Source organism: Bactrocera latifrons, unplaced genomic scaffold (genome assembly GCF_001853355.1).
Source record: "Bactrocera latifrons isolate USDA-ARS-PBARC rearing strain unplaced genomic scaffold, ASM185335v1 scaffold_190, whole genome shotgun sequence".
NCBI lineage: Eukaryota > Metazoa > Arthropoda > Insecta > Diptera > Tephritidae > Bactrocera > Bactrocera latifrons.
In genome coordinates, this window is record NW_017535408.1 from 369,403 (window position 1) to 394,930 (window position 25,528).

The 25,528-nt window shown below is 38.5% G+C and overlaps 1 protein-coding gene across 1 annotated transcript in view; it reads left to right on the plus strand.

The window, feature by feature from the left end:
- The window catches only part of LOC108967576 (myb-like protein AA), a 169,128-nt gene extending 143,883 nt beyond the window's left edge, over positions 1 to 25,245 (plus strand). The window contains exons 3-4 of the mRNA XM_018931098.1: positions 22,554 to 22,973; positions 25,217 to 25,245. Of these exons, the coding sequence (XP_018786643.1) occupies positions 22,554 to 22,973; positions 25,217 to 25,245 (449 nt within the window). The remainder of the gene's footprint in view (positions 1 to 22,553; positions 22,974 to 25,216) is intronic.
- Positions 25,246 to 25,528: the final 283 nt, after the last annotated feature.

A 25,528-nucleotide genomic window follows, 5' to 3' on the forward strand; every position in this document is an offset into this window, starting at 1 on the left:
ATAATATTAAATAAAAAGGAAAGTTTTTTTCCTTTACGCAACTCCAAAAAAAATATTTTTAGTTTCCGAGTTTTTTCAAGAAATATTTTTCGAATATTTGTCTATACTTTTCTATATTTTTCCTTAGTGAAAACTAAAAAAATGAAATTTTTGTTTCGCATTTTTTTTTCTGTTTTAAAATATACACAAATAGTTTTTTCCAATATTTTTCTATCCTTTTTTATATTTTTCCTTAGTGAAAACTAAAAAAAATATACATTTTGTTCGCATTTTTTTCTCTTTTAAAGTATTTTTTTTTTCAATGAAAACCAAAAAAAAAAAATTTTTGGAATATTTTTCTATACTTTTTTTTTGTAATTTTCCTTAATAAAAACTAACAAAAAAAATTTTGAAAATTTTTCTATACTTTTTTATTACCCCCTAATGAGCACTAAAAATGCTAAAAAAACAACAATAAACCCAGGAACGACGAGAGCAAAGTCAATTAAAGCAAACGTTCGGTTAAGCACGAAAGGGAAAATTTGACGAATTATAGCGAGGTGCAAACCAGGATCATCAAATTTCCGCTTGGATTGCTGCAATAATTTGAAAATGAAACTAATGCCACGAAAGAAGGGAAACGGTGAGAGAAACTGCAAAAAAGCAAGCGGTGGAAAATAGACTGGAAAAAGTACGCAGTGATTGAATGGGAAAATAAAAGGCTTTTAGGGAGAAAACAGTCGGGAAAACCACAAAAAAGTAGTGTTGCGAAAAAAAAACATTTTAGATGATTTTTGAGGAAAAACAATGGGGGGAGTATGATTTGTAGCTTACAGTTTTAATGCTTGAATGCAGAGGGACAAAGCAAGAAATTTAGCGTGACTTTAAATAGGGCACTTAAGTAACGAAATATGGAAATAATTTACTAATATTTTGTTGTTTTATATAAAAAATAAATTCATTTTTACTCAGATACTAATGATTCGAACATATGCAAATTCATCTTACGGTAACTTAGAAAATCCCACACTTCATTTTCGTGCGCGAAACTCTCCCATAAATAGAAGCCTTGACAGTTATTAGCATCAAAATGAAGTGTGGGATTTTCTAAGTTACCGTAAGATGATCAGTTAATATTTTTATATGTTGCAAGCACTCGAGTGCACAGCATCACCTAACTGCAACGTTAATTGTCACACGTTCATGCAAACAGGCGCACAAACGCGTGTACCGTTATATAATTCACACGTAGGCTGAGCAGCTGTGGAAAATCACGGCACCCCTTTCTCAGGAAAAACATGAAACCGAAAGCCATTTGACTCTTTGATCTGCTGCCGTTTGCTTTTGTTGTGCTTGCAAGCTTGCTTTGTTACTGTTACGGGATCTAACCGCCGTGTGCATCTGCCAACGGCAACACTCATGCGTTCATTTCAAATTAAAACGCAATTATTTGCAGTCCGCGAAGCGCAAAATACGCAAATATTTATTAGCATGCGCCCGGAAATGCTGGGAAAAATGCACGTCTCTAAATCGCAATGATTGGAAGAGCTAGCCGCGCCGCAATGCAACAACACGAGGAAAGTTTGTCACAAATTTAAGGTGATCATTCGGTTAGAAAACAATGCAATCGATTTGTAATGCATGCAAAATTTTTGAGTGGCTTGTTACACTTGAAAAAATCAGAGGCTGTTGAGTTCCTTTCATTCGAATAGTTTTTTTTTTTTTTTACGTGACGGACTCCAAACCCAGCGCAGTGCCCTGGAGAGAGATACTTCGTCTAAGTCCGGAAGTTGTGTGCGGTTTGAGCCATATGTAGAAGGGTCGTTTCTGGCAACTCTCAAGTGAATGGCGCTCTTGGCTATAGCCAAAGATTTGGACAATAATATATTGAATAGAAATAGAAAAAATATTAATTTTGGCTGTACTGAAGCTATAATATCATTCCGGTGGTCTGATATCCGCGTATTTTACGATGGAGATTTCGAAAACTGAAGAACTAGTTCGCGCATATACAGATATGATAAACGGATAGATGGACTAGGCTAAATCGACTCAGCTCGTCACGGTGATCATTTAAATATATGTCTCTGGGTATCAGGAAAGGTTAAAATTATAATTTCACTAGTATAATCATCTTATTCTTTCCCACAACAACCGTCGGTCGATCTGAGCAGAGAATACAAAATCTCGCCAGTTGCCTCTATTCTTTACGAGGCCACGCCAGTTGTACATCCCAAGTGCATATAGATCACTCTGCTCTTGGTCCTTGTCGTCGTTTTCCATCCGTGGGTCTAGAGTCGAAGCCGTATTTTAAAGCTTCATAGATCTTGCGAAGAACAGTTCACTTGACTGTTTCAAGTGCTTTCGCACTTCGGATCGTCACTGTTCATCTTTCCCTTCTCGTCCATCGATAAAGTGGAACACAAAAGCTTAATGATGAAAATATGTTTACAGAGTACAACAAAGCAAAAGGTACGAGAAGAATAGTAAATGTTGGTAATGGATGCATTTCTTGGCGAATAAGCTATCAGCTTTGCTTTTCTGATTTGGCCTACTGTCGAAGTTGTCGGGAAGTTGATTTAGTTTTTCAGAGACTGATGTTAAAACTCCTTTGTTCCTACCTATTGGCACGTCCAGAATAATTCTGAATTAATGCTGGACCCATGTGACTAAAAATGCTTGAAGGCTTGAGCCAATTTATACTTCTGAAAGAACAAATGTCTTGTTGTGGATTCAGCCAAGATATTGAGCTCTAACTGGAAGCTGTTGCTATTGCCTAACTCGTGGAAGAATTCTTCGTAACAGATTCATGACTTTGAGATATCAAATTGAAATTTGGCACACGTCCGTTTCTTTCCAAGAAGCTGACCATTTGTCGGAATCATCGATATCGGACCACTATAGCATATAGCTGCCATACAAACTGAGCGATCGAACTCTGGTGCTTGTATGGAAAAGTTTTTTATGTGACAAGATATCAACACAAAATTTTGTACAGATTACTATTTGTAGCATTAATATATTCTCCCAAGAAATTGTACAGATCGGACTACTATAACATATAGCTGCTATACAAACTGAGCGATCAAACTCTAGTCCTTGTTAATGATATTATAGCTTGGCTGCAATTCCATCAATATGTTTTTTTCAGTGTACATATTTTGTCTCACACACGACTAATTATTCACACTGCAATTTTCATGTGTACGGAAGCACCGGCGAACTGTGCACACAATGCGCATCAATAAAAGAAAAGGCGACATTCTAAACGACATTTGACATATTCTGCTCATTACACACGCGTTCCGAAAACAAAAATAACAACAACAAGAAGTTGAAATGTCAAATAGTAAACGAGGCACACACCGCACGCTGGCTTGTCAGCGGAGCGAGCGCATGCGAACAGCGGAAGAAGAGCGCGAATGTATTAATGTGCCTGTATGTCCTTTGTATGTGTATCCTATGTATATGTGTGTGTGCGTGCTCTTTGTGTGTTATTTTTTGCCAGAAATCAAGCTAATAATAAACAAAAATAACACAAAGCAATCGACCACGGACGACAAAAAAATCAAGCGAAAAAGTGAAACATGAAAATGATGAATGTGAAATCGAATAGCGCCTGGTTAGGGTTTTGAGTAGGCAGAGGGGTGAGTTGGTGTAACACAACAAGCTTAGGCGGGTATGAAAATGTGCGCTTAACAATACGAAGAATGACAGCGGGTTAGCAACAATAACAAAAGCGTTGTGGAAATTGTAACGGGAGCGGAGCAGAGCTGACGAAGTGGGCAGGTCAAACGGAAGGTAGACAAGCAGGCGCGGTTAGGCAATTGCCAGCAACGGCGAACGCGCGTTCTTAACTAAGGATCATGCGGATGCTGAAGATGGAGAAAAAAACTAAATTTGTTGCTTGTGCAGCGCGGTGAAGAGCAAGCAGTGCCTTGCTAGCATATTTTATAGAAGACTGTGTGGCAAACCATTCAACGCAAGTGAGTGCTCATTAAAAGTAAACCAGCACAAGCAACCCCTAACCAGCGGAAGGTAAAGCCAACACACACACCACACACACACGCGTTCAACGTGCAACATCAAAGTTACAACTTTGCAATATTAGTAATGGCAAGCAGTGGCGCATTGAGCTAAGTTGTCATTGTGTCAAATACGCAATAGCAATAACAGCAACAAAAAAGGTTGTGTATGCGTTTGAAACGTTGCGTAATTATTGCGTTTGAATTGTCATTATGCTGTCAACACCCCGTCGTGCCGCCGAGCGCCGTACGCGGCATGTTGCACGGCGTTGTTAATCATGTTCTGAGCGTGTGAGCGCTGGTGGTCATCATTGCTGACGTATATGCTTGCTATATGATAGACAGCAGGCCACAGGGAGGCCTCCTCAAGTGACATTACACAGCCGTAGGCAAGGCGGCGAAGGTGTTGCAAGGAAAAAAAAAAAAAAAGCGAAATAAAAATCACATAAAATGTGGCAGCAAGCAATTGCCCGAGGCAGCGACCGAGCTGTAATGATGTGCGATTTTTGGACAGCAGCATTCTCGCTTGGCTACCCTTGTAAGCTGCCAGAGTTCAAGCGGCAGTTGGTCATTATTTTTATTTGTCATTTTTATGTTGCGGTTTTTAGCACCTCCGTTACTTTACGCCGACGATATGAATGATGCGCCTTCACACACTCTCACACACATCCAAAAGTACACATATCCACTCACACTCCAACAAATAAGAGCATATGCGTAATCTCATGCGCATGTCCTGCGTTGCTTCCTGTCCTGCCCAGCGTGTGTTAATCTTTTTGCTGCATTTCATTTATTTGACGCGCCACAGCTGCTGCAACGGTATATATTACATACAAAAAATATGATTTTTTCAGCAGTTTCATATTTTTTGCGCCCTACTTTCTTCGCAAGCGTCAATCAAACTTCGCCACAGCCGCTGAGTTGTGTAGCTTTAACAGCACTTAATGAGTTGCTGTGTGTGACAAGTTGTCCTCATTACTGTTATACTACACATTTCGTCACTTTTGCACAATTAATGATGACACGACTGGAGGTGGTAGACGTAAATGCCATGTCTAAGTACCAACTGGTAAAAATTGTGAGATTCGCACTCGGCGGGCGGAAGCTTGTTGGTGAGAATGTGTTGTCTAATTGGTTAGTGTGCTTGAGATTGTCAAAAGTTTGGTGGCGCCACAGGCGTGTCATAAATAGTCATTCACATCAGAGCATCATAAGCTTCATGGATGAAGCCGGCTCTTCGCATGAAGCATAGTAAAGTCAATATTCCTTAGAAAGTAGCAGACTGTCTTGGGTATCCAAAAATTTTGTTACTAAAAGCTCTTCTATGTCCCTGCTACTCACCAAAACGAAGTGAAAAATATTTCCGCACACGATCCACCGCTTAACATCAATCATTCAAAGCTGTCCAGTAGGAAGATCGCTGCCTCGCAACCCAAGCATTAAGCAATCTCAGAAATCTTTTTGAAACTTTCCAATCCCTTACACATTGTCTAGTTACAAGTGAATTGTAAAGTTCCCGGTGCACCATAGTAAGGCACATTATTTTGGCAATTTTGTTTTTAGTATTCAACAGAAAGGGTGTTTCACTTCGCGTTTCCCCACTTTTTAAAGATAACACTTCAAATATAATAAGACATGTTTATTAGCATTCATAAGAACATACTTTGGCATTTATTTTTGAAAGATTATCTCTTTTCAATATTGGCCGCGGCTACGTCTCAGATTTTATATCCGTTGGGTCCAATTTTCGAGGACTCGTTTGAGCATTTCGACTCGTAACTGGCGAATGATACGCGCGTTGTTTTGGTCCAAGGTCTGAATCGAGGCGGGATTGTCCGCATAGACTTCAGATTTTACATATCCACACAAGAAAAAGCCTAATGGTGCGAAATTCAGAGACTTGATGGCGAATCGGCCGATTCGAAACGTGAAATAGTCTGCTTACTGAAGTGTTCTCTCAAGAAGTCCATTGACTGATGCAATGTGTGTGAAGTGGCGCCTTCTTGTTGAACGCAATTGTCGGCTAAATTAATCACAGATATCAAATAGTCGGTTATCATGGCGCGATAATGGTCGCTATTGACGGTTACGTTCTCAACGTCATCGGTTTTGAAGAAATATGGATCGACGATTCAGCGGCCCACAAACCACACCAAACCGGGATTTTTTCTAGATAACATGGCAGCTCTTGAAGTAAAGTAGCTTTTCGTCCCAAATACGGCAATTTTGCATGTTTACATACCCATTGAGCCAGCATTTGGCCACATCGCTAAACAAGATTTGACTCGAAAACGCATTTTAAAGAAACTTTTCAGAAGCCCACAGAGCGTAGCGATGACGCTTGGGAAGGTCGAATGGTTTCAGTTCTTTCACAGGCTGTATTTTGTACGTTTTCAGTTTAAGATTGCGATGTAAAATGCGGCAAGTCGTTCCATATGTCAGTCCAAGTTGCTGGGAACGGGTCCGAGTCGACTCTCTACGGTCTTCGTGTGCACTTTGAGCCACGACTGCTATAGACGAGTATTCTTCACTGGGTAACGAATGTGGTCTACTCGATCGGATATTATCCAATCGTGAATAAAAATAATACAGCTTCATTAACTCTGAAGTAGTTACTATAATTTCTCGGCGATAGGTATCAGTAAGAGCTCCGCGCTTCAATTGTCGGCTATATCATCCATCTTTCCTTCATTTATTTGCATTTATTGTCGCTTCTCTTCTCTCAAACGATTCATCGCATTTTACGTTGCTCTTCAACTCTAATTGGAATTACACAAACCGATTAGCCACCTCCACTTGAGAGACACTCGTGCCAACAGGATTACGAAGGCGCTCCAATTATAAGCTGAAAGCAAACACAAAAATAATACAACAACACAATCCGCATAGAAAACCATATAACGGTGCAATACAAAACTGATTTATTGCATTGCAAAATGGATTTTTTCGACTTACTCATTTAACCGCAAAACGACATGAAAATGTCTAGAAAAAGAGGGGGCGTGATAGATAGGAAGAGCATAAGAGAAAGAGAGTATGAATGACAGAGCGCGGTTTGTATGGATAACTTGTCAAATAGCTGCAAAACAATAGAGACTAGACATGCCGCATGCCACTGTCCCAAATGTCAGTAAAATCCGTTAGAAGTGCTTGTGGGTCGAACGAAGTGTGAGCGAATCGTGAAAATTGTATGACTTGGTGCTGATTTCCCTCCATATATGGTATATTTTTGTTTTTGGAATTTGTACCGATTCTTGTGCTCTCTTTTTGTTCGCTTTACTTGCGGTTATTTTGCTATGGTTTCACCAATATTGCATTCGTTCAATTGCTTGGCTGCGACGCCGAGCCTATTTCGTGGTCTATTGGTTGATTTCAGCGAATTAAATGTCAGCGGTTTCGTTTAAATTGGTAGTTAATCGATAGATGGAAAGGATTTCTGCGGAGGCGGCTTCCATGTGACATGGACCACTTGACACAGCCCAGCGTTTCGGTTGCGTAGTAATTCGGCGGCAATTAATTAAAATTTTGTGTTGTGGTTATCGTGTGGTTTCGTCCAATGCAAGTGGCTGCCAAATTCAATTTTGTTTTTGTAAGCTTTGAGCACATACGATCTGTTACAATTTCTACAGCTGACAGAAAGGCACAAGTAGATACCTCATGAGCTTAGCAGCCTTCGAAGTGAGAAAAAGCTTGGGTATTCATTGCAAAGATGTAAGAAGGATCCAAATGCCTGGTTTGATTGAAACGGAAATCTTCGACGATTGAATGATGGACACAGAGTTGAACATAAACTCGAAGTTAAAGCTTCGAATATTAGGCCGGCGCCCGTAGCATTTGTTACTGTTTCACCGACGCTTGACTTCAAGTACACCTTTCTGTCTATTCTCTTTCGTCGATGTTTGGATTTCATGAGATCTTTCCATCTAGGATAAACCCAAGTACTTTAACTCGACCATGGGTTGAAGAATAGAGCCTCTCAATGAGGGATTAGGGCTTATGTATCTCCTAGATAATAAAAATAGCTCGGTTTTTTTGGATTTATGGCTAATCTATTTATATCACCCCCTTGATTACCACAATTTGATAGCCTCTGCTTGACTTTTTTTTCTATTTATTTTTTCTTATGTCACCCCAAATAAAATCTTCTAATATCCGAAGTTATCACTTCGTGCATAACCATCTTATGCCAGTGAAATCATGACATTTTCAAGCATATGTGGCACCTGTAGTCATAACTGGTAGGTGCTTTGCGGCGAAGGCTGCCATTACGCTTAAAAAAGCTGTGTATATTAAAGGCTCCGGGCTGGGACACACTGCAATTCCACGCTACTTCGTCTGCAATCCTTACAAATAAGATCATTTTATAGTGGAATCTTCTCCTGGAGGTTCCTTCTCCGCTCACACACCTGGAGAAGAGGAGAGGTGGGCGTTTTTTTAATAGGCTAAGAGATGGAGTCTTCTATCAGGAGCTGCTTTAAGTCTTTTCTGTTAAAGACATCAGCGGAATCGCGACAAACTGCTAAGTCGATGAGCTTGTTAGGAACATTCCCCTTACTCCAATCCTAACTCTTATCACGATTGAATGCCTGCGCTAAACCTATTTTTCTCCAGTGGGCTCAGCAAGCGCTGCCTAATTACTAGAACTTTTTGGCCTGTGAGATTATTTTGGCTCAGAATTAACTATAAGAGCTCCTACGAACTACTTGCTTTAGCAAAATCAAGCTCGCTGCAGTTATAGGTGTTCTGACTGAACACTGTCCAATAGAAGAACAAGAAAGAAGAATATCTGACCAAGTGAAAGTCTTTGATATTTTGGATCAACCCTGGGACTTTAACTGAACTAAATAGTATTTAATAACATTTTCAAATAGATCCTACCTTAGTATATACTGTTCAATACTTCTACTGACCAATTCTAAGAGCATGGGTTGTGATCACTTTTGAACACTTTTGACCTCTAAATTTCTAAACAATAATATATAAGAAATCTGGGCGCCACCCAAAAACCCCTCTTCACCCAACCGGCATAAACTTTAGGCATTTAAATTATTTTCCTTTGATCAAAAGTTTTTTAAAAAACTTTCCCCCAAACCTAACCTAAGCACGCTTTCCACAAACAGAACATTATGGAAATTTCTGGAAAAATCTACACACATTGAAATACACTAATCAACCAATAAGAATAATTTGCCAACGAAAAAGTTTTGCTGCCTAATTTGTTGCCGAAAAGCGCCATTTCAAGTGGTTTCTTGTCTAGCAATGAAATGAGTACGCAAGCTACCTGCACTCCACCACCGCCACCTGCCAACAAAAGTCAAGTCAATTGCTTACTTACAGCGTGCTGCTCCCCTGGCTGTTTTGCTGGAACAATAGCATTAATAACGTGTATTCATATTTGCTGGTAAGCATGGGTCTCCCGGGATCCACTCAACGGCGTACGCGTGCGGCAAACAAAACAAGCCTAACAAGCCCACTGTGGCATGCTCCCTGCGTATGTTTGTATATGCATATGTATCTACGCTGTTACCAGGGAGCCAAAAAAAGACGCGCAGCGATTTGAAGTGAAACTTCTTGCTGCTTGTGGTTGGCTGCGGTGTAAAGTGGAGTGGTCAATTTGCATGGCAATTCATTGCGAAAATTACCGCACTTCTCAACTCATTTACTTTTATGTGGCGAGAACGGGGGGAAGTTTATAGAGCAAGCTTTTTACGTGCAAAGTAGGCGTGTTGTGTTTAACAAACTGTACCTGCCTTCTTGTTGTCTGCTACTTGTTAACTTTTATTGTCCTGTTTTGCTCATTTCGACGCAAGTGAAAGTTAAAAATTTACCTTCGAATAAATTGCCAGTGCATAAATAGCTAATAAAAGAATGTAAATGAAAATATGTGGCTGAATTAGGTAATGCAAAGATTACTTTTAATAAAGGGGCATTTGGGGCTTCCGTATTCTTGCCTCTTATAAGGTTGCTTGCAGTGTTAAGTATGGCAATGAGTATAATGAAAAGTTCTTCGCATTGACCCCAGCAATAATTGGTTTCGAAGTATCTAGCATATCGCAACAAGTCTTTTTCTTATCGGGAGGAATGGTCGCCTTCGCACTTTGGCTTGCCTTCAAACGAATATTTTTTGGCTGCTCAGAGGATACTTAATCTAAAACTGGAAGTTGTGTGCTGCCAAATGTAAAATAAACCTTACACTTCCAAATAAAAGACGCTCAGAGAACTTTCCTCACTTGCGTGAACTTTTACAGATGGCTCCATCCTTCTTTTACACATGGCTTCATCCTCCAATAACAACGTTAGCCTCGAAATGCAACGTAGAATAACTCTTGTCAGGCGCTACCTCGGACTGAGTAATCAATTGAGAAGTAAAGTCCTCTCTCGACGAATAAGACCAAACTTTACAAGTCACTCATCAACTCATCACCCCGTCCTCTGATGAGGAGAGTAAGATTATGTGGAAGTTTTATGGTCTTTGACTGCGGGAAGCCGGCTATATTAAAGATCTTAGAGAAGAACAGTCTGAAATCCTCTCCAAATTCAACTGCATCCCTGATAACCGGGACTACTGTACAATGGAGACTACTCTATTTCTATCGGTATCTTCTCCGCCCACAAAAGCCTCAGGGGTATTTGGGTGGGACTAAGCCGCTGACGAAGAGGCGTAGTGAGTTTTTTCACGGATGAATCAAATGGAAGGTTGGCGAGGATTCCGCTAACGGAAGCGCTCAATCAATTCTTCTTTCAGATTTCCAGACCACTGTATAGTCTTTCAAACCGAAGTGACTGCCATTATTTTAACGGCAGATAGAGCGCCACTAGAGCTTAGTGCTTGTTTCTGTCTTAAAGCTTAAAGTGCTTTCTAAATATTTTTATTTAAAACTCTCAGCTTTTTTTTCACAGATTTTCTTCTCATTTTGTCAACACCAAATCCGTCTATTCACCTCAAACTTTAATTAAACGTCCAACCCTTCTGGTTGTGGCATCAATAGCAAACTCCTTTGAGCATAGAAACCCAATAAACTTTATTGAATTGAACACCTTTTCACATTGATGACGAACCGCAAAGCCAAAGACAAATAAAAAAATGTGCATGAAATCGACAGAAAAGGCGTTGACATTAAAACCAGCAGCGGCATAAACCGGTGCATGCGAACAACTTCACGCCGAGCGACTAATGACAGCAAGGATTACGCAGCCACCCGTTGCCGAGGTGCTTCAGCAGCTGTTGCGCACACACGAAATGAAGACGAGACCAGCACGTCGACACAAAACAGCTGACAAAAGTAAAATAAAATTGAATAAAAAGAAAAAAAAAAAAGAATCAAATAAACACAAAATGGAGTTGCGCCGAGCTGAGAGTTGGGTGAAAATTGCGCATTAGCATGATACTTGAACAGATGTCCTTGCATTTGAAATTCACAAAACTAAAAGCATTCAATGACTAACGGTGAGACAGTGCCCAGAAACTACACGCCACTGGTAGTAGCAGCGACATGAAGGTAGTAGTGGCAGCTGGATAAGCCGAAGGACTCGTGCCGTGGTTGGGTCGCAGTTATGTAGATGTTGTAAGTGGCGGTGACAGCAGCCAAATACTCGACCGAATGACTGGAATTCATAGCAAATACTAGTTGACACATAAGGCTGGTGACACAGCGGAGTAGTTCGAGTGAAATATAAAAATCTTGTGGACGTTTTAAGTTTGATTTTTGTGTTGGAGCTTGAATTGGCAAGAATTTGACGCAGCAATATATTTCGTGGTGGTTGAAAATCATGCTTGTAGCTGCTGAGGAGTTCGTAACCTATTGAATTTCGATCAGTTGATATCTTTGGAGTACCTGCTACTACGAACAACTTCACATTAACATAATCCGAAAGAAATTTGAGAATTTTTTTTATGTTTTCATCGGTAAAAACCTCTTTTGGGCTACCTACCGCGTTCACCGCCTTCGGTGCTCAGTTCAACACGTCCAAACTTAGCATGGCAAGCTTTGATGTTTAATTTTCCTGAGACAGTATCTGCAAACTCCTCAACAAGCTAAGTTTTTGCTTCAACTGTATTTTTTCCCTTCACTTCTCGGTCGAAATTTGTGTCTAACGTCGGTTTGACTACCATGTAAAGAGAGAGAGAGCTTTGAAGGTCTAAAATTAATATATAATGTCATCAATATTTCACTTTCCTTCTCAGATTTCCACTTCACTTCTGTCAAACTTTGGTCACCACTTTCCGTCACTATGTCCACAGCCTTAGGCGATAGTGGTACGAATACCGCGTACAGCGTTATGCGGACATGCGGCATGGAAATCATTTACTGGTGGCCAGCATGGCTGGCAGTTTTGTCACCCTCAGTATTGTGGTCGTTGAGTAACGACGGAATCGGACTGCGGCGGCACAAGATGATAGCGCTGATGATGGGAACAAGCGCTCAAGATTTACCGCAGCTGAGGAGGTGGTGAGCTAAGTGACATTAGAGGAAAAGGAATAATCAGGAATGCATAGAATTTTTGTCAGCCACCGAAATTGCTAAACGACTGACTTGAGTGATTGACTGACATGCTGACTCAGTCGGTCGTATGGTTGGACTGACTGTACGGCAGCTAAGCGGATTCGTTAGCATGTGAATTGCAAAGTATTTGAACTTATGGTGATTTGGGCATAGTAAGGCCACTGCTGATAGATGCAAAAGATACAGGAGACGTGGTGGAAGATGCAGGAGTCGCATTAGAAGATATAGGAGACTAGGTGGAAGATGCAGGGGTTGTAGTAGAAGAGCCAGGAGCCGTGGCAGAAGATACAAAAGCCGTGGCAGAAGATATAGCACTCATAGCCGAGGCAGAATATACACGAGCTGTGAACGAAGATGTAGGAGTCGTTGTAGAAGAGACAGTAGCCATCTCAGAAGATACAGGGGCGATGGCAGAATATACGTCTCATGTATTTGGAAGATACAGGAGTCGCATAGATGAGACAAGAGCTGTGGCAGAGGCTACCGGAGTCATGGCCAAACACACAGAAGCCTTGGTAGCAGCTACACGAGCCGAGGCAGGCACAGCGGTGACAGCAACAGCTGTTGAAGTGGCGGCTTGGGACTTAACACTTTCGGTTTGATGTCAGGAAAATCTTTTTCGGTTAAGTTTTGGTCTTCACTAGTGTCACCAAGGCCTTAGCAGCATTGTTGTTGTATATGCAAATCTATTGCAAGCCAGCCAAAAAAAAAAAACAAAAAAGGGAAAAAGCGCGTGCGTTTTCAATTTGTGGCGCTTTTAATTTCGACTCGTCAAAACACAATGCGCACTAATACATGCCCAAGCTGTGTAGATGTGTATGTGTATGTGTGTTATCCCATTGGCATACAAGCAAATGCTGCTGCGGCCGCAGATCGATTACCAACGAGCACGTTTGCAATTTTTGCGGTGACTTTTTTAATGAAATTTCATTGAATGAGATTCGCGCGCACAATGAACGCGAGCACAGAAAAAAAAAATGCTCTGAAAAGAAAGCGTTGCCACAAATATAGGCCGCACGAGGGGTTGTACTGATTGTTGCTACACGCAATGGTGAAAAATGACTGAAGTGGGTCGCTGATAGAGGCAAGCCTGAGCGTGTGTGTGTGAAATTTGTAATGAAAATTTGTCAACAGCTTAAAGCAGTGACAACAACAGCACGAATAACAACAAGAATAATGTCAGAAACTACAACAACAATTCCAACAAAAAAGCTGCAACAAAACGCAGCGCATTCCCACATGCTGCAGCTCGAGTGGCAGCGTTGCACGTATGCATACCGCACGCTGGCACTTACATACACACGCACGCACACACAGTAACCAACACACATGCATACGGCATTCATGCGCGCGCTTATTGTCAAACATGTCAAACCAAACGCAAATATTTGGTCGCATTAATTCATCACAATTGCAATCAGTCAAGCCGATCGATTGGCAGGACATGCCCGTAGAACTGAAAGCGCGCATACATACACACACACGCGCGCATATGCAGCATGTGAACTATGCATTTACTCACCCTCCTTAAATTTTTGCGGTTTTTATCAAATGCTGCTGCAAATTAAGTCAAGTTGAAAGATAAATTACCGGCCGTTGAGAGCCGCTCTTCAGTTGACACACGCGCTCAAACACACACATTCAAAAATGCGCGCCCGTTTGCATAGAATTAATTTGCGCAAACAAAAGTGTGGTAAAAAATTAAGCAGACCGTTTTTAATGCCAGCAAAAAAAAAGCGCGTAAATGACGAGTGATAAAAAAAAATACAAAAACAACAAGAATATTAAAATACCCTCTTTAAGTCAAGCATTTTCCATACAAGTACTAGATTTTGAATGTTCAGTTTGTACGGCAGCTCTATGCTATAGTCACCCGATTTCAAAAATTTTTTTGATGTGATAGGGTTGCTTTCAAAAATTATATGTGTCAAATTTCGTGAAGATACGTTGTAAAATAAAATAGTTTTCCATATTAGCACTTGACGGAGATTGCTCAGTTTGTATGACAGCTATATGCTGTAGTGAGCCGATCTAAACGATTTCTCCGGATGTGTTACCACTGCTTAGAAAAATAGTCTGTGTTAAATTTCGTGAAGATGCATTGTAAAATAAAAAAGTTTTCCATATAAGCACTTGATAGTGATCGTTCAGTTTGTATGGCAGCTATATGCGATAGTCGACCAATATCTGCGATTCTGGCAAATGAGCAACTTCTCGAAAAGATAAGAAATTGGACAAAATTTCAAATGAATATCTCGAAAGCTGGGGTATAAACTCGCGTATATACAGACAAACGGACTGATAGACAGTTATATAGATAGACCGCCATGACTAAATCGACTCAGCTCGTCGTCATCCTGATCATTTACAAATACATACATATCTGTTATAGGATCTCCAGCGTTTCTTTTTCGTTCCTACAAACTTTCTAACCTAAACCTAATACACATACCTTGTTCAGGGTATAAAAAAGAAAAAAATGCAAAATAAAATCCGAATTGCGTTTGTTCGCAAACAAAGTCCACAAATTGCGTTCACATACGCACTGATTGTGCGTACTGGAGCGTAATAACGCGTGTGGCGGTTTTGTTGCGTTTTGCTGCGTTTTGCTGCATGGATTTGTGATTTCATCTCAATTCTTTGTTGTCCGAGGTAACAAATTGCATTTGCAACAAAAGTACGCAAATAGAGGTTGCGGTAAGCCGTGCTATACTTCGTGGACTTCATGGGGTGCTATTGAGAGCAGATGGACGCAATTTGGTTGAGAGAAAGCGGCGCGGCACACAAGATAAATTGAACAGGTCAAGGAGCGCAGTAGAAAGTGGGTTTGTGGTGAAGAATTTTTGACTTGACTTGGCGAATACCAAGTTTTAATGTTTTGAGTATTTTTTGGTTGCCATTGAATGAGGTATTCTAGTAAAACGACCCATTTTGTGAGGAAACTCAAGTTTCAAAAACTCTACCGATCAGTTGAGTAATTGAAGAAACTGTGCAAACTATTGCTTTTTTAGACTTTAATTATATCCGAAGAAGGGATTTAACCCATGTGCTTCTTTTCGCTAGTTCCGGTTAATCGCTTTTGTATGAGGTTTTCTTTGCCTGTTCAGCTCTTTCGTTCCTACGCTCTCAAATTTTATCATATTTAATAATTTAGAGAACATGCTCAATACTTTAGACACCAAACTCATTAGGACTACAATATCACGGTATCGAAGTTGTCTATTTTTGAACGGTCGAACATAGCAGAGGGTCATTTATAGCCTTGGAAGTCCAAAACTACCGTCTTTTAAATGTACAAGGTCCTTCAGTTGAGAGGAATTCCTTCAGACATTGCCAAGAGAGTTTGTTAGTTAAAGTTCAAATTATAGTTTCAAAAAGAAAGAAAAATTGGAAAATTTTAAAATATTGATTTCAACTGTCTAGAGAAGGATATGATGAAAGACGAGTATGTGGAGTGAGGATCTTTAGTACTAGAAGCTAATGAGGTGAGATTATAGATAGATAAAGTAAGGAAAGGCAGAGAAAGGTTTAGAGAAGAAATTATTAGGAATAGGAATAGATACAGATATAGGATTCGAAATAGGAATAGGATAAGGACAAGGGCAAGCAAAGGACAAGGACGAGAATAAGAATAAGGCTAACTATAAGAATAAGGAGAGGGATGAGGATAAGGATAAGGATAAACATAAGGATAAAGATAAGGATAAAGATAAGGATAAGGATAACGATAAAGATAAGGATAAGGATGAAGATAAAGATAAAGATAAAGATAAAGATAAAGATAAAAATAAAGATAAGGATAAGGATAAGGATAAGGATAAGGATGAAGATAAAGATAAAGATAAAAATAAAGATAAAGATAAAGGTAAGGATAATGATAAGGATAAGGATAAGGATAAGGATAAACATAAGGATAACGATAAAGATCAGGATAAGGATAAGGATAACGATAAGGATTACGATAAGGATAAAGATAAAGATAAGGTTAAGGATAAGGATGTAGATAAGGATAAGGATGTAGATAAGGATAAGGATAATGATAAGAAAAGGGATAAGGATAAGCATTGGGATAAGGATAAGCATAGGGATAAGGATAAGCATCCTAATAAAGATAATTTCAAAGATATAGATAAAGATAAGATGCCATTGTATCTGGTTAGTAGTACTTCATTCGGTAGAAAGGAGAAACAATACGCATTTTATTTTCTCTAACGCACCAGACTAGACTTGTATCCAAAAACATAAAAAAACCCAATATTTTCAATAAATAAATTTGTCAAATTTTCACAACACAATTGCACTTGTGTTATACAATATGTAAGCTATGTACGTGTATGTGTCAATTTGTTATGCCTCGTGCCACATCCGAGCATTCAATGCAAATTACGCTGTTTACGCAAATTTTATTACCAAAATTTTTTCTTGCCACCGTTATTTTTTCACTTTCTTATTTATGTCGCCGGCGAATGGCGCAAAGCCAAGACATTTGAACCCTTTTACTTGTCGCATACTTTTTTCGGCTGTTATTTTGTTGAAAAATTTGCAAAATAAATGTGCGAAAATAGGCGACAAAAGGCCAAGCGACAAGCGGTTGGTCGCACATGGCGTTAAAAGCGCCTGGGGATATGCTTCTGCATTTGGCTAAATGTATGCTAATCTCGATGTCGTTAGGTTTTGTGCACACACACAGAGATTTTGTAGGGCGCTGTGGGACTTTCAATTTCCGCACTAAATCAGCCAATTTTTGAAAAATGTTTTATTTTTTTTTTCTTTTATGACATAGAATTTGGCCCTGTGTTGTTGTTTGTGTGCTCTTCTTTGCTTTTCCCTGCTTATTTGTGCGTGTTTTCTATTTTATTTAATAGCTTCCTTTGCTGCGAAACAATTCACTTTTCACCCTTTGGTGCGCCTTTCAGCCATTTATTTGTCGCTTTTGTCTATTTGGCGCACTTTTGCAGCTCACATGTGTGAATATATATGTGTATCTATGTATAGTTCAAGTCTTTGTGCGGCTTTACGGCATATTTGTTTGTAGTAATGCTGCATTGTCAATCGCAATTTCACGCCATTATCTACGCTAAACGACCGCTCGCCTCAATAAGCAATCACTGTGATTGAACCTCACATCCCATAGCTAGCAATTTGCAGCGGCTACTGAAATGCACACATACATACATACATATATAAAAATATTTTTAAATTATGTTGTCTATATACATAAATATATTCTTCTTTAAAAATAAACTTGTGTCCTGAGTAGTCTAGGATGTTGCGCGAGTCTGCTCGCTATTTGATTCGGTTAGTTTGTATGGTAGCTAGAAGCTTTAGGGATCCGATCTCAACAAATTCTTCATAGATTCCACCGTGGATAAGATAAGTTAAGTTAAGTTAAGTCAAGTTGAGTTAAGTTAAGTTAAGTTAAGTTCAATTAAGTTCAGTTCAGTTCAGTTCAGTCAAGTCAACTTAAGTTAAGTTAAGTTAAGTTAAGTTAAGTTAAGTTAAGTTAAGTTACGTTAAGTTAAGTTCAGTTCAGTTAAGTTAAGTTAAGTTAAGTTAAATTAAATTAAGTTAAGTTAAGTTAAGTTAAGTTAAATTAAGTTAAGTTAAGTTAAGTTAAATTAAGTTAAGTTAAGTTAAGTTAAGTTAAGTTAAGTTAAGTTCAGTTCAGTTCAGTTAAGTTAAGTTAAGTTAAGTTAAGCTCAGTTCAGTTCAGTTCAGTTCAGTTCAGTTCAGTTCAGTTCAGTTAAGTTAAGTTAAGTTAAGTTAAGTTAAGTTAAATTAAGTTAAGTTCAGTTCAGTTCAGTTCAGTCAATTCAAGTCAAGTCAAGTCAAGTCAAGTTAAGTTAAGTTAAGTTAAAGTCAAATTAAGTTAAGTTAAGTTAAGTTAAGTTAAGTTAAGTTAAGTTAAGTTAAGTTAAATTAAGTTAAGTTCAATTAAGTTAAGTTAAGTGAAGTTAGGTCAAGTCAAATTAAGTTAAGTTAAGTTAAGTTAAGTCAAGTCAAATCAAGGCAAACCAGGTTAAGTTAAGTTCAGACACTGTTCCTACCACTATGTTTCGATCAGGATCAATAACCAAAATAAGTATACAGTCAACAGATGGTGCGATTTTCTTCTTCAGTAGTTTGAAGAATTTTAATTTAATTCCGAAAGCCTCTTTGGAAAAAATTATCCATCAATTAATATCCTTACTAAATAATAAAGCAAAAAACTTAATCACATAAGAGAGTCTAAAATATAATTTCTATCCACAATGTTTAATTTAATTATCCACAATACCCCAACTCTCCAACGCCGGCACGCCGCCAGCTTAAAAACCGCAAATCACCATTGAATAGCATATTTTCTACTTACAACATACACCACCTGCCCTTCACCTACTCGCCGATTTGCCATCGTTAAGCGTGGAAAAAAAATACCGTTGTTGCACGTGCACAAGAGAGCGCCAAAAATGTTTGCTTAGCGGCAAATTAAAAATTCAAACAATGTGTTGATGCCTCACACCCAACAGGCACACACACACCAATCCATGCAACTAAATATGGTCATACATGTGGATTTATGTATGTATCTACGTATGAATATGTGTAAGCGCGCATAACTTTAGTTGCTTGCCACACGCGCGCCACAACTTTCGTCTAATGCAAGTACATAAGCATAATTAATATGCAAAAACAACAAAAGCGCAAATGTTGCCTAACAAGCGCCCACCACACTCCTTAAATCAACATACGCTCTCCCATACCTGCATACGTACACATAGCTATACACACGTGCTTGTGTTTATGTGAAGAAATGTTTTGTAAGCCGTTTGAAAGTGTTGCTGCTGCCAACAATAGCAACAACAAGTGCAACTTTGCTGCTGTCTGTTGCTGATTTGGCTGTTAGTTGGGTCGCTGGCGGGCTTTAGCGGCGACGCATGTGTTGGAGGAGGCGGCGGAGCGCGTACTTTTCAAAGCCGATTTGCATGTTTTTGTTGCTGTGCCCATGCGCTTACGTTCGCTTTGTTTGACCAGCAAAAAAGGTTACATTTGCAGCTTCATTATCACAGCTTCCGCGTCATCATTTCCGGCTGTAGAACCCTCTTTTATTTTATTATTATGAATATCCATATAAAACTTTGAATAATTCATTCATATTCTAGCGCATCATAATCATGCATATACATATGTACCTATGCATATATTTAAATTTATATATATGTATGTTTATAAAGCAATCCTACCAAATATAGTCGTATGCTTTTATGTGCGTTATTTCTGCCCTTTCATACGTAATTCCATTCAGACATATGAAATAACAAGTCTGTAAGTATTTGTGAATTCAGAGAAAGCTTGGTAAGCAAGTGCGTCTGTCTGTATGCAGTCCTGGTTCACTAAAAACCGCTCAAAAGCTTCTATAGCTCGCATCTGAATCTAAATAAAAGCATTAAGGTTAGTCATGGCATAAACTGGTGGCTAAAACGACCCTGGCAGACTGTTATTCGTCGGGTCATTCGAACCCCTGTCAAAGCTAGAGACAAGTCATCTCTAAATTAGTATAATTTTTGACGTAATCCCCCCAAACTATCTCATGAACTTGTTTTATAGATTTTTTCTTATCGGGTTCTCTCGAAAATCTACTAAAAATTCACAACCAGTTTAAAACTAGTAAAACCCCCTTTGATCTGATCTATTTGAAATCAGCATTTTTTCGCGAATGCCAGGCAAATCTGTACTTAGTAGTTCCGGGTATCATAGCCGCTAAACTTTTCTAGCATACCAAGTTGGGTTATTCGTGGTCTCATGAATATTAGACTATTTAATTGGTATAAGATAACCTATGCCAGAGTGTTATCAGATGAAAGCTTATTCAAAAAGCTCTGAAGAATATTTGCATATTGTTTCGTTCCATCACCATTAAGGATCTTATAGAAATCATAACTAATGTCTAATTTTAATTGGTATAAGATAACCTATGCCAGAGTGTTATCAGATGAAAGCTCACCCAAAAAGCTCTCTAGAATATATATACATATAAATGTTGTACGAACATTTCCATTAAGGTTCTGATACAAATAAAGACTTTTTCAACATAAGCTACAGTTTCATCAGATAAGCTGTCAAGACTTCCATAACGAATCTTATAAAAATCATTACTTTTTCCTGGTATGCCAGAGTGTTATCAAATCTGAGAAACCAAGTCATCACTTTTTCAAAGAAAGTCAAAGTATTATCAGCTGAACAACTTTATAAATAATCTCATACAAACCATTACTTGCTTCGAATTATGCTCGGATAATGTCCATTGAAAGTTCATCCAAAAAGCTCACAAGAATATATGCATATTTTGCCAAATATTTCATAAAGAATCTGAGACAAACCATCACTTTTTTGGCACTTGTGCCATAGTATGGTCAGAAGAAAGCTCATTAACAAAGCTCTTAAAATATTTATGTATATTTTATCATTATTTTGAATTATTATGGTTGTTTCAATTAATGCCCAAGGCACTTTCAGAGTGTTAAATTATTTGATGGTGTCATATTGTCGAAGAAAGATGTTGATTTAGAAATTTTCTACAAAACCATAATATTTAGAATTGTTCTCAAGTCTACGTAATTAAATAATCAGTGATTCAGAGATGTACGATAAAGCAAAGTGAAAAAAACTTGTGAAGTGTATACAAATATGTACTTACCGTTAAAAATGTGTCAGCAATTAACAGCATTTCTCAGTATTTAAAAAATATGTATCATAACACTGTTGAGAATTATAAAGCCATTTATTTAACGAGAGAAATGTAAAGTATAATTAGCGGAAAAATATATGTATTGTAAAAAGAGGAGAAAGAGATCAATAAAACAAGAGAAGAAGTATAAAGAGAAATGCGTAGAGGGATAGAGAGAGATACAGGAAAAGACTGATAGAGAGCCGCAAAATAGCTAAGAATTATAAAGATATTTATTTTACGAATGAAATAGTTAGTACGTTCTGTAAATAAATTATTAGTAAGGTAAGAGAGAGAGAGAGAAAGAGAAAGAGAAAGAGAAAGAGAAAGAGAAAAAGAGAGGTTGAGAGAAAGGGATCAAGCGAAAAAATAATGTAAAATAAATAGAAAGATGCGAACATGGAAATATAGTGAGAGAGCAAGGAACAAACAGATATAGTTAGAATGGGAGAAAGAAAAAGATAGAGGTAGAGACACAAGAAGAAAAAAAGAGAGCTACAGAAATAGGAATTGGCAAAACAGTGTACCGCATAAGCAAAGATGAAAAAGAGAGACACAAAAAGATACAAATAGAACCAGAAGGAGAGTAGGATCATCTAAATCGGAGAATCACATAAAACTCAGTAAAAAATGTTATAAACGTTGAAACATAAACTTTTAAATATTTTTACCCTCATTAAAAAATTTTTGGTACCACCAGTGCTTTTTCATACATGGTACCGTTACAAATTTATGCTTGTGGGTATGATGAATGGCGACGAAAAAGCACACGGAAAATGATTTAATTGCAGTGAGATTAACATATTTTCATTGCCACTAGCTGGAAACGCTATTTACGCACATACGTGCGTTCTTGATTACATACATACGCACTTGCATTTATTTAAGATTCTAAAAAGAGCAAATTTTGGTAGATGTGAGGTAAATTAACCAAGTTTTGGCACATGTAGAACTTAAAATTTAAGAAAAAAATTAAAAAAATATATATTGAAACTTTAATTAATAAATTTGAAAACATAATTTTGAAGAAAATTAAATAAATAATCAAATTTCCATTTATTTAATTTTGATAAAAAATTTTGTTTTATTTTAATAAATATTTTAACAATTTATCAAATTTTAATTAATTAAATTAAATTAATAATTTTGTAAAATATTTTAAATATTATTTAAATTTTAATTAAGCTTATTTAAAAAAATAACCTGTCTCTTATACACATCTTAATCGATAAAAACTAAAAAAAAATTTATTAAAAAATTAAAACTGCAAAATATTTAAATTTCTGAAATCAGTATTTAAATTTGCAACATTTCTCACGCGCTTGCCTTCCCTTTCAGGTAAAACACGTCATTTCACGGTGAACGGTTTTAATACGCATGTACAGCAGCAACCGCAACAACAACAAGTCCAACTGCAAAACCAGAGTGACGTGCGTAATATTTACAATAATCCTTATACGCCACCAACAGCACCGACAACAACATTGAGCCAACAGCAGCAGCAAACACATCGTTTGCAGCAGCAGCAACAACAACAGCAATTGTTGTACAAGTCTATTGCCAGCGGTGTTGTTGGAAATAGTGGCACGAATCAATACGATTACCCACCAACGGCAGCGAGTGAACATCAGCATCAGCTACAACAGCAGCAACAACAATTGCAACAGCAACTTCAGCTACAACAACAGCAGCAGCAACAACAACAATTGAGCAACGTCTTGGAAGCTGACAATAACACCTTCACCAGTCATAATAAAGGTAGGACAGACAGACACAAATTTATATTTTCGAATTATTGTCTTTTTAAAGGCAAGTTTTTATATAAGTACCGGGTTCAGTTAAAAGTAGTCCAACGAATTCTTGTATAATCTGACTTGAGCGTATCTTCGATAAATATCGAAATCTTCCACTTAAATGTTTGACATCGGGGCTCAACGGGAAGTTTGGAGAGAGGGTTTTCATTCGAGAGCTCTCAATGAACTCTTGTTTTAGACTGCCAGACCACTGTAGTGTGTTGCAGTCTACTATACGAGTAGTCGTAGATAGGAGAACGGAAAAAGTTTTGCTTTCGGCCACTGGATCTACCAACACTTGGGGCGTTGCAAAAGACCTTTGGCCGGAGTTTTTGTTGATTGCTATGAGAGAGTAGAAGTGTCAAGTCGAGTAGAAAACCGTTTAGCTGTCAGTTGTGATTCTAGCACCTCGAAGTCATATCACCTTATACTTATCGAGGGGCATATTTTGCTGCATAGAGGCGGGTGCGTAACTTTGCTAACACAAGGTAGTGTTCGTATGTTAGGTACGCACGTAAAATTCGAGGGATATGTCGTCCATCTATCACAACACGATTGACTGGATTTTGAGCTTTTCGATCCGAAGGCAGTCAAATAGTTTGATGAATTTACTTGTGATAGAATCTAATACTATAGACGACCACTTTTTGGTCCCATACGAAATCTCAGACTCAATCTATTTGCGACGTTTTCGATTTTTTTTTAACTAAAATTTTGTGATTTTTTTGCCCACCTAAAAAGTCACAAAAAGCCCTAAAAATGCAAAATTTTGACCTCATGGTAGGTACGTTCCTCGTTCTCCTGACGCGCATGAAGGCATTTTTAGTTCTATCGGCCTTCTCTGCCATCGTTACGTGGGCGCAAACCAGAGTTAAGTCGAAAAATGTCGCGTGTATGCAGAATGTGACCACACGTTCCTCCACCCAAGTGAATACCAGGTCTCGACGGCTGAGTCTTTCTCGAACCACGAATCTTTAGCCATATTTCCGCTCCTTCATAAGGCCGCTGAAGTAAATGCCATCCACCACGATCCTGCGTCGAATTTGGTTTAATTTAAAGCGGTCGCATTTCTTCTCAACTTTTACTCCTTCGAGAATATCCACAAGCTGAACAGCGGCACTTTTCCAATTTAGAAATCGGATATCCCAGGAGCAGCTGCTTTTCAATTATAATTATTAAAAAATTTCCCGTGGTCGTTATTAAACGAGCGGTCTTTCTGCCGAGGCTGTTATTTCTTTTCCATTGGTGGAGATTTGTACGTAGCAAGTCCTTGGTAGACAAGAAGTATAAAATTTCGTACACATATATATATAGGGGGCTGTTTGCTTTAAGACCAACGACGGTTCACAGCGCACCTCTGGATATGCAACTAGACTTTAGCGACCCCATAAATAGAATAAGTCGAAATAGCTCCGCTGTAGCTGCCGCTGTTTTAGCCGTCATCTTTGGCTCCACACGTATTGGCAACCACTCTAGAGTAGGAAGTGAGTATAGACCTACGAATGTAACTGCTTATCAAGAAGCATGACTACTCCCCATTACACCTCATTGGGTTAAGTAAAGTTAGGTTATACCGGTAGGCTATCATCTATCTTAACAGTGCCGCTAAACTCCATAAAATGGACTCTCGCAAAAACATAATTTTTAGCTTCAGAGTTTATTCAAGCTTGTTATCCTTCAGCTTCACTATCACTAAACTCTCAGAGTAATTCCTTTTTTCTGGCTCAACGCATTCCTATCCGAATGTACCACTTTTGTTTAAAGACCTGCTGGTCCACAGCACTTAAGCCAAAACTTGATGAACAGCAATAAAAAGCCAACGTCTAATATATTTTCCGTCCTTTCTTACCCCATGGACATTCATTTTGCCATTTTGGGCGTGCCGAATTGGGCGAGTTGGTCGTTCGCCTGCGCTAATCAATTGATTGCGTTTTCATGCGAATTGTTTAAATTGCGCGCAACAACACCAAAAAACAACAGTAACAGCAACATACATTCACATATGCTTCGGACAGAACAAATTTACTTCGTTGGACACTAAACGCAAATTGCAAATCCCTCATGCCCACGCCGTGCCCCCCCGCTTCAGTTGTGTTTATATATAAATAGGCATTTCCTTTGTGCATACAATTTAACTGTTGTGCTGTCGTTTTATTTGCCCTCATGCATGTCTGTTTGTTTTGATTGTGTTTGTGTCGCATTTTACAGTGCAGATTTCCGGCGAGATTCCCAATTAGGATAATCTTAAATGGCAGTGTAAATATTGGCAATAGGCGCATTCGTTTCGGTCATTCAATGAAATGCGACATGCGAAAATTAACGATGCCGGCGACGCAACAACAAATACAAATACATGTCTGACTTGTTGGTGACCACCCACAATTTATGATCGAGCAATTTTAAGCGGCTCCGCAGTTCATTTGCTCCCCCAAAACAATCGAGTTTATTAGAAAGCGTTCTGCGTACCACTCCATGCCAGTTTCTTTGAAATATGTCTGTCTGGCTTTTGACCCACAGCCT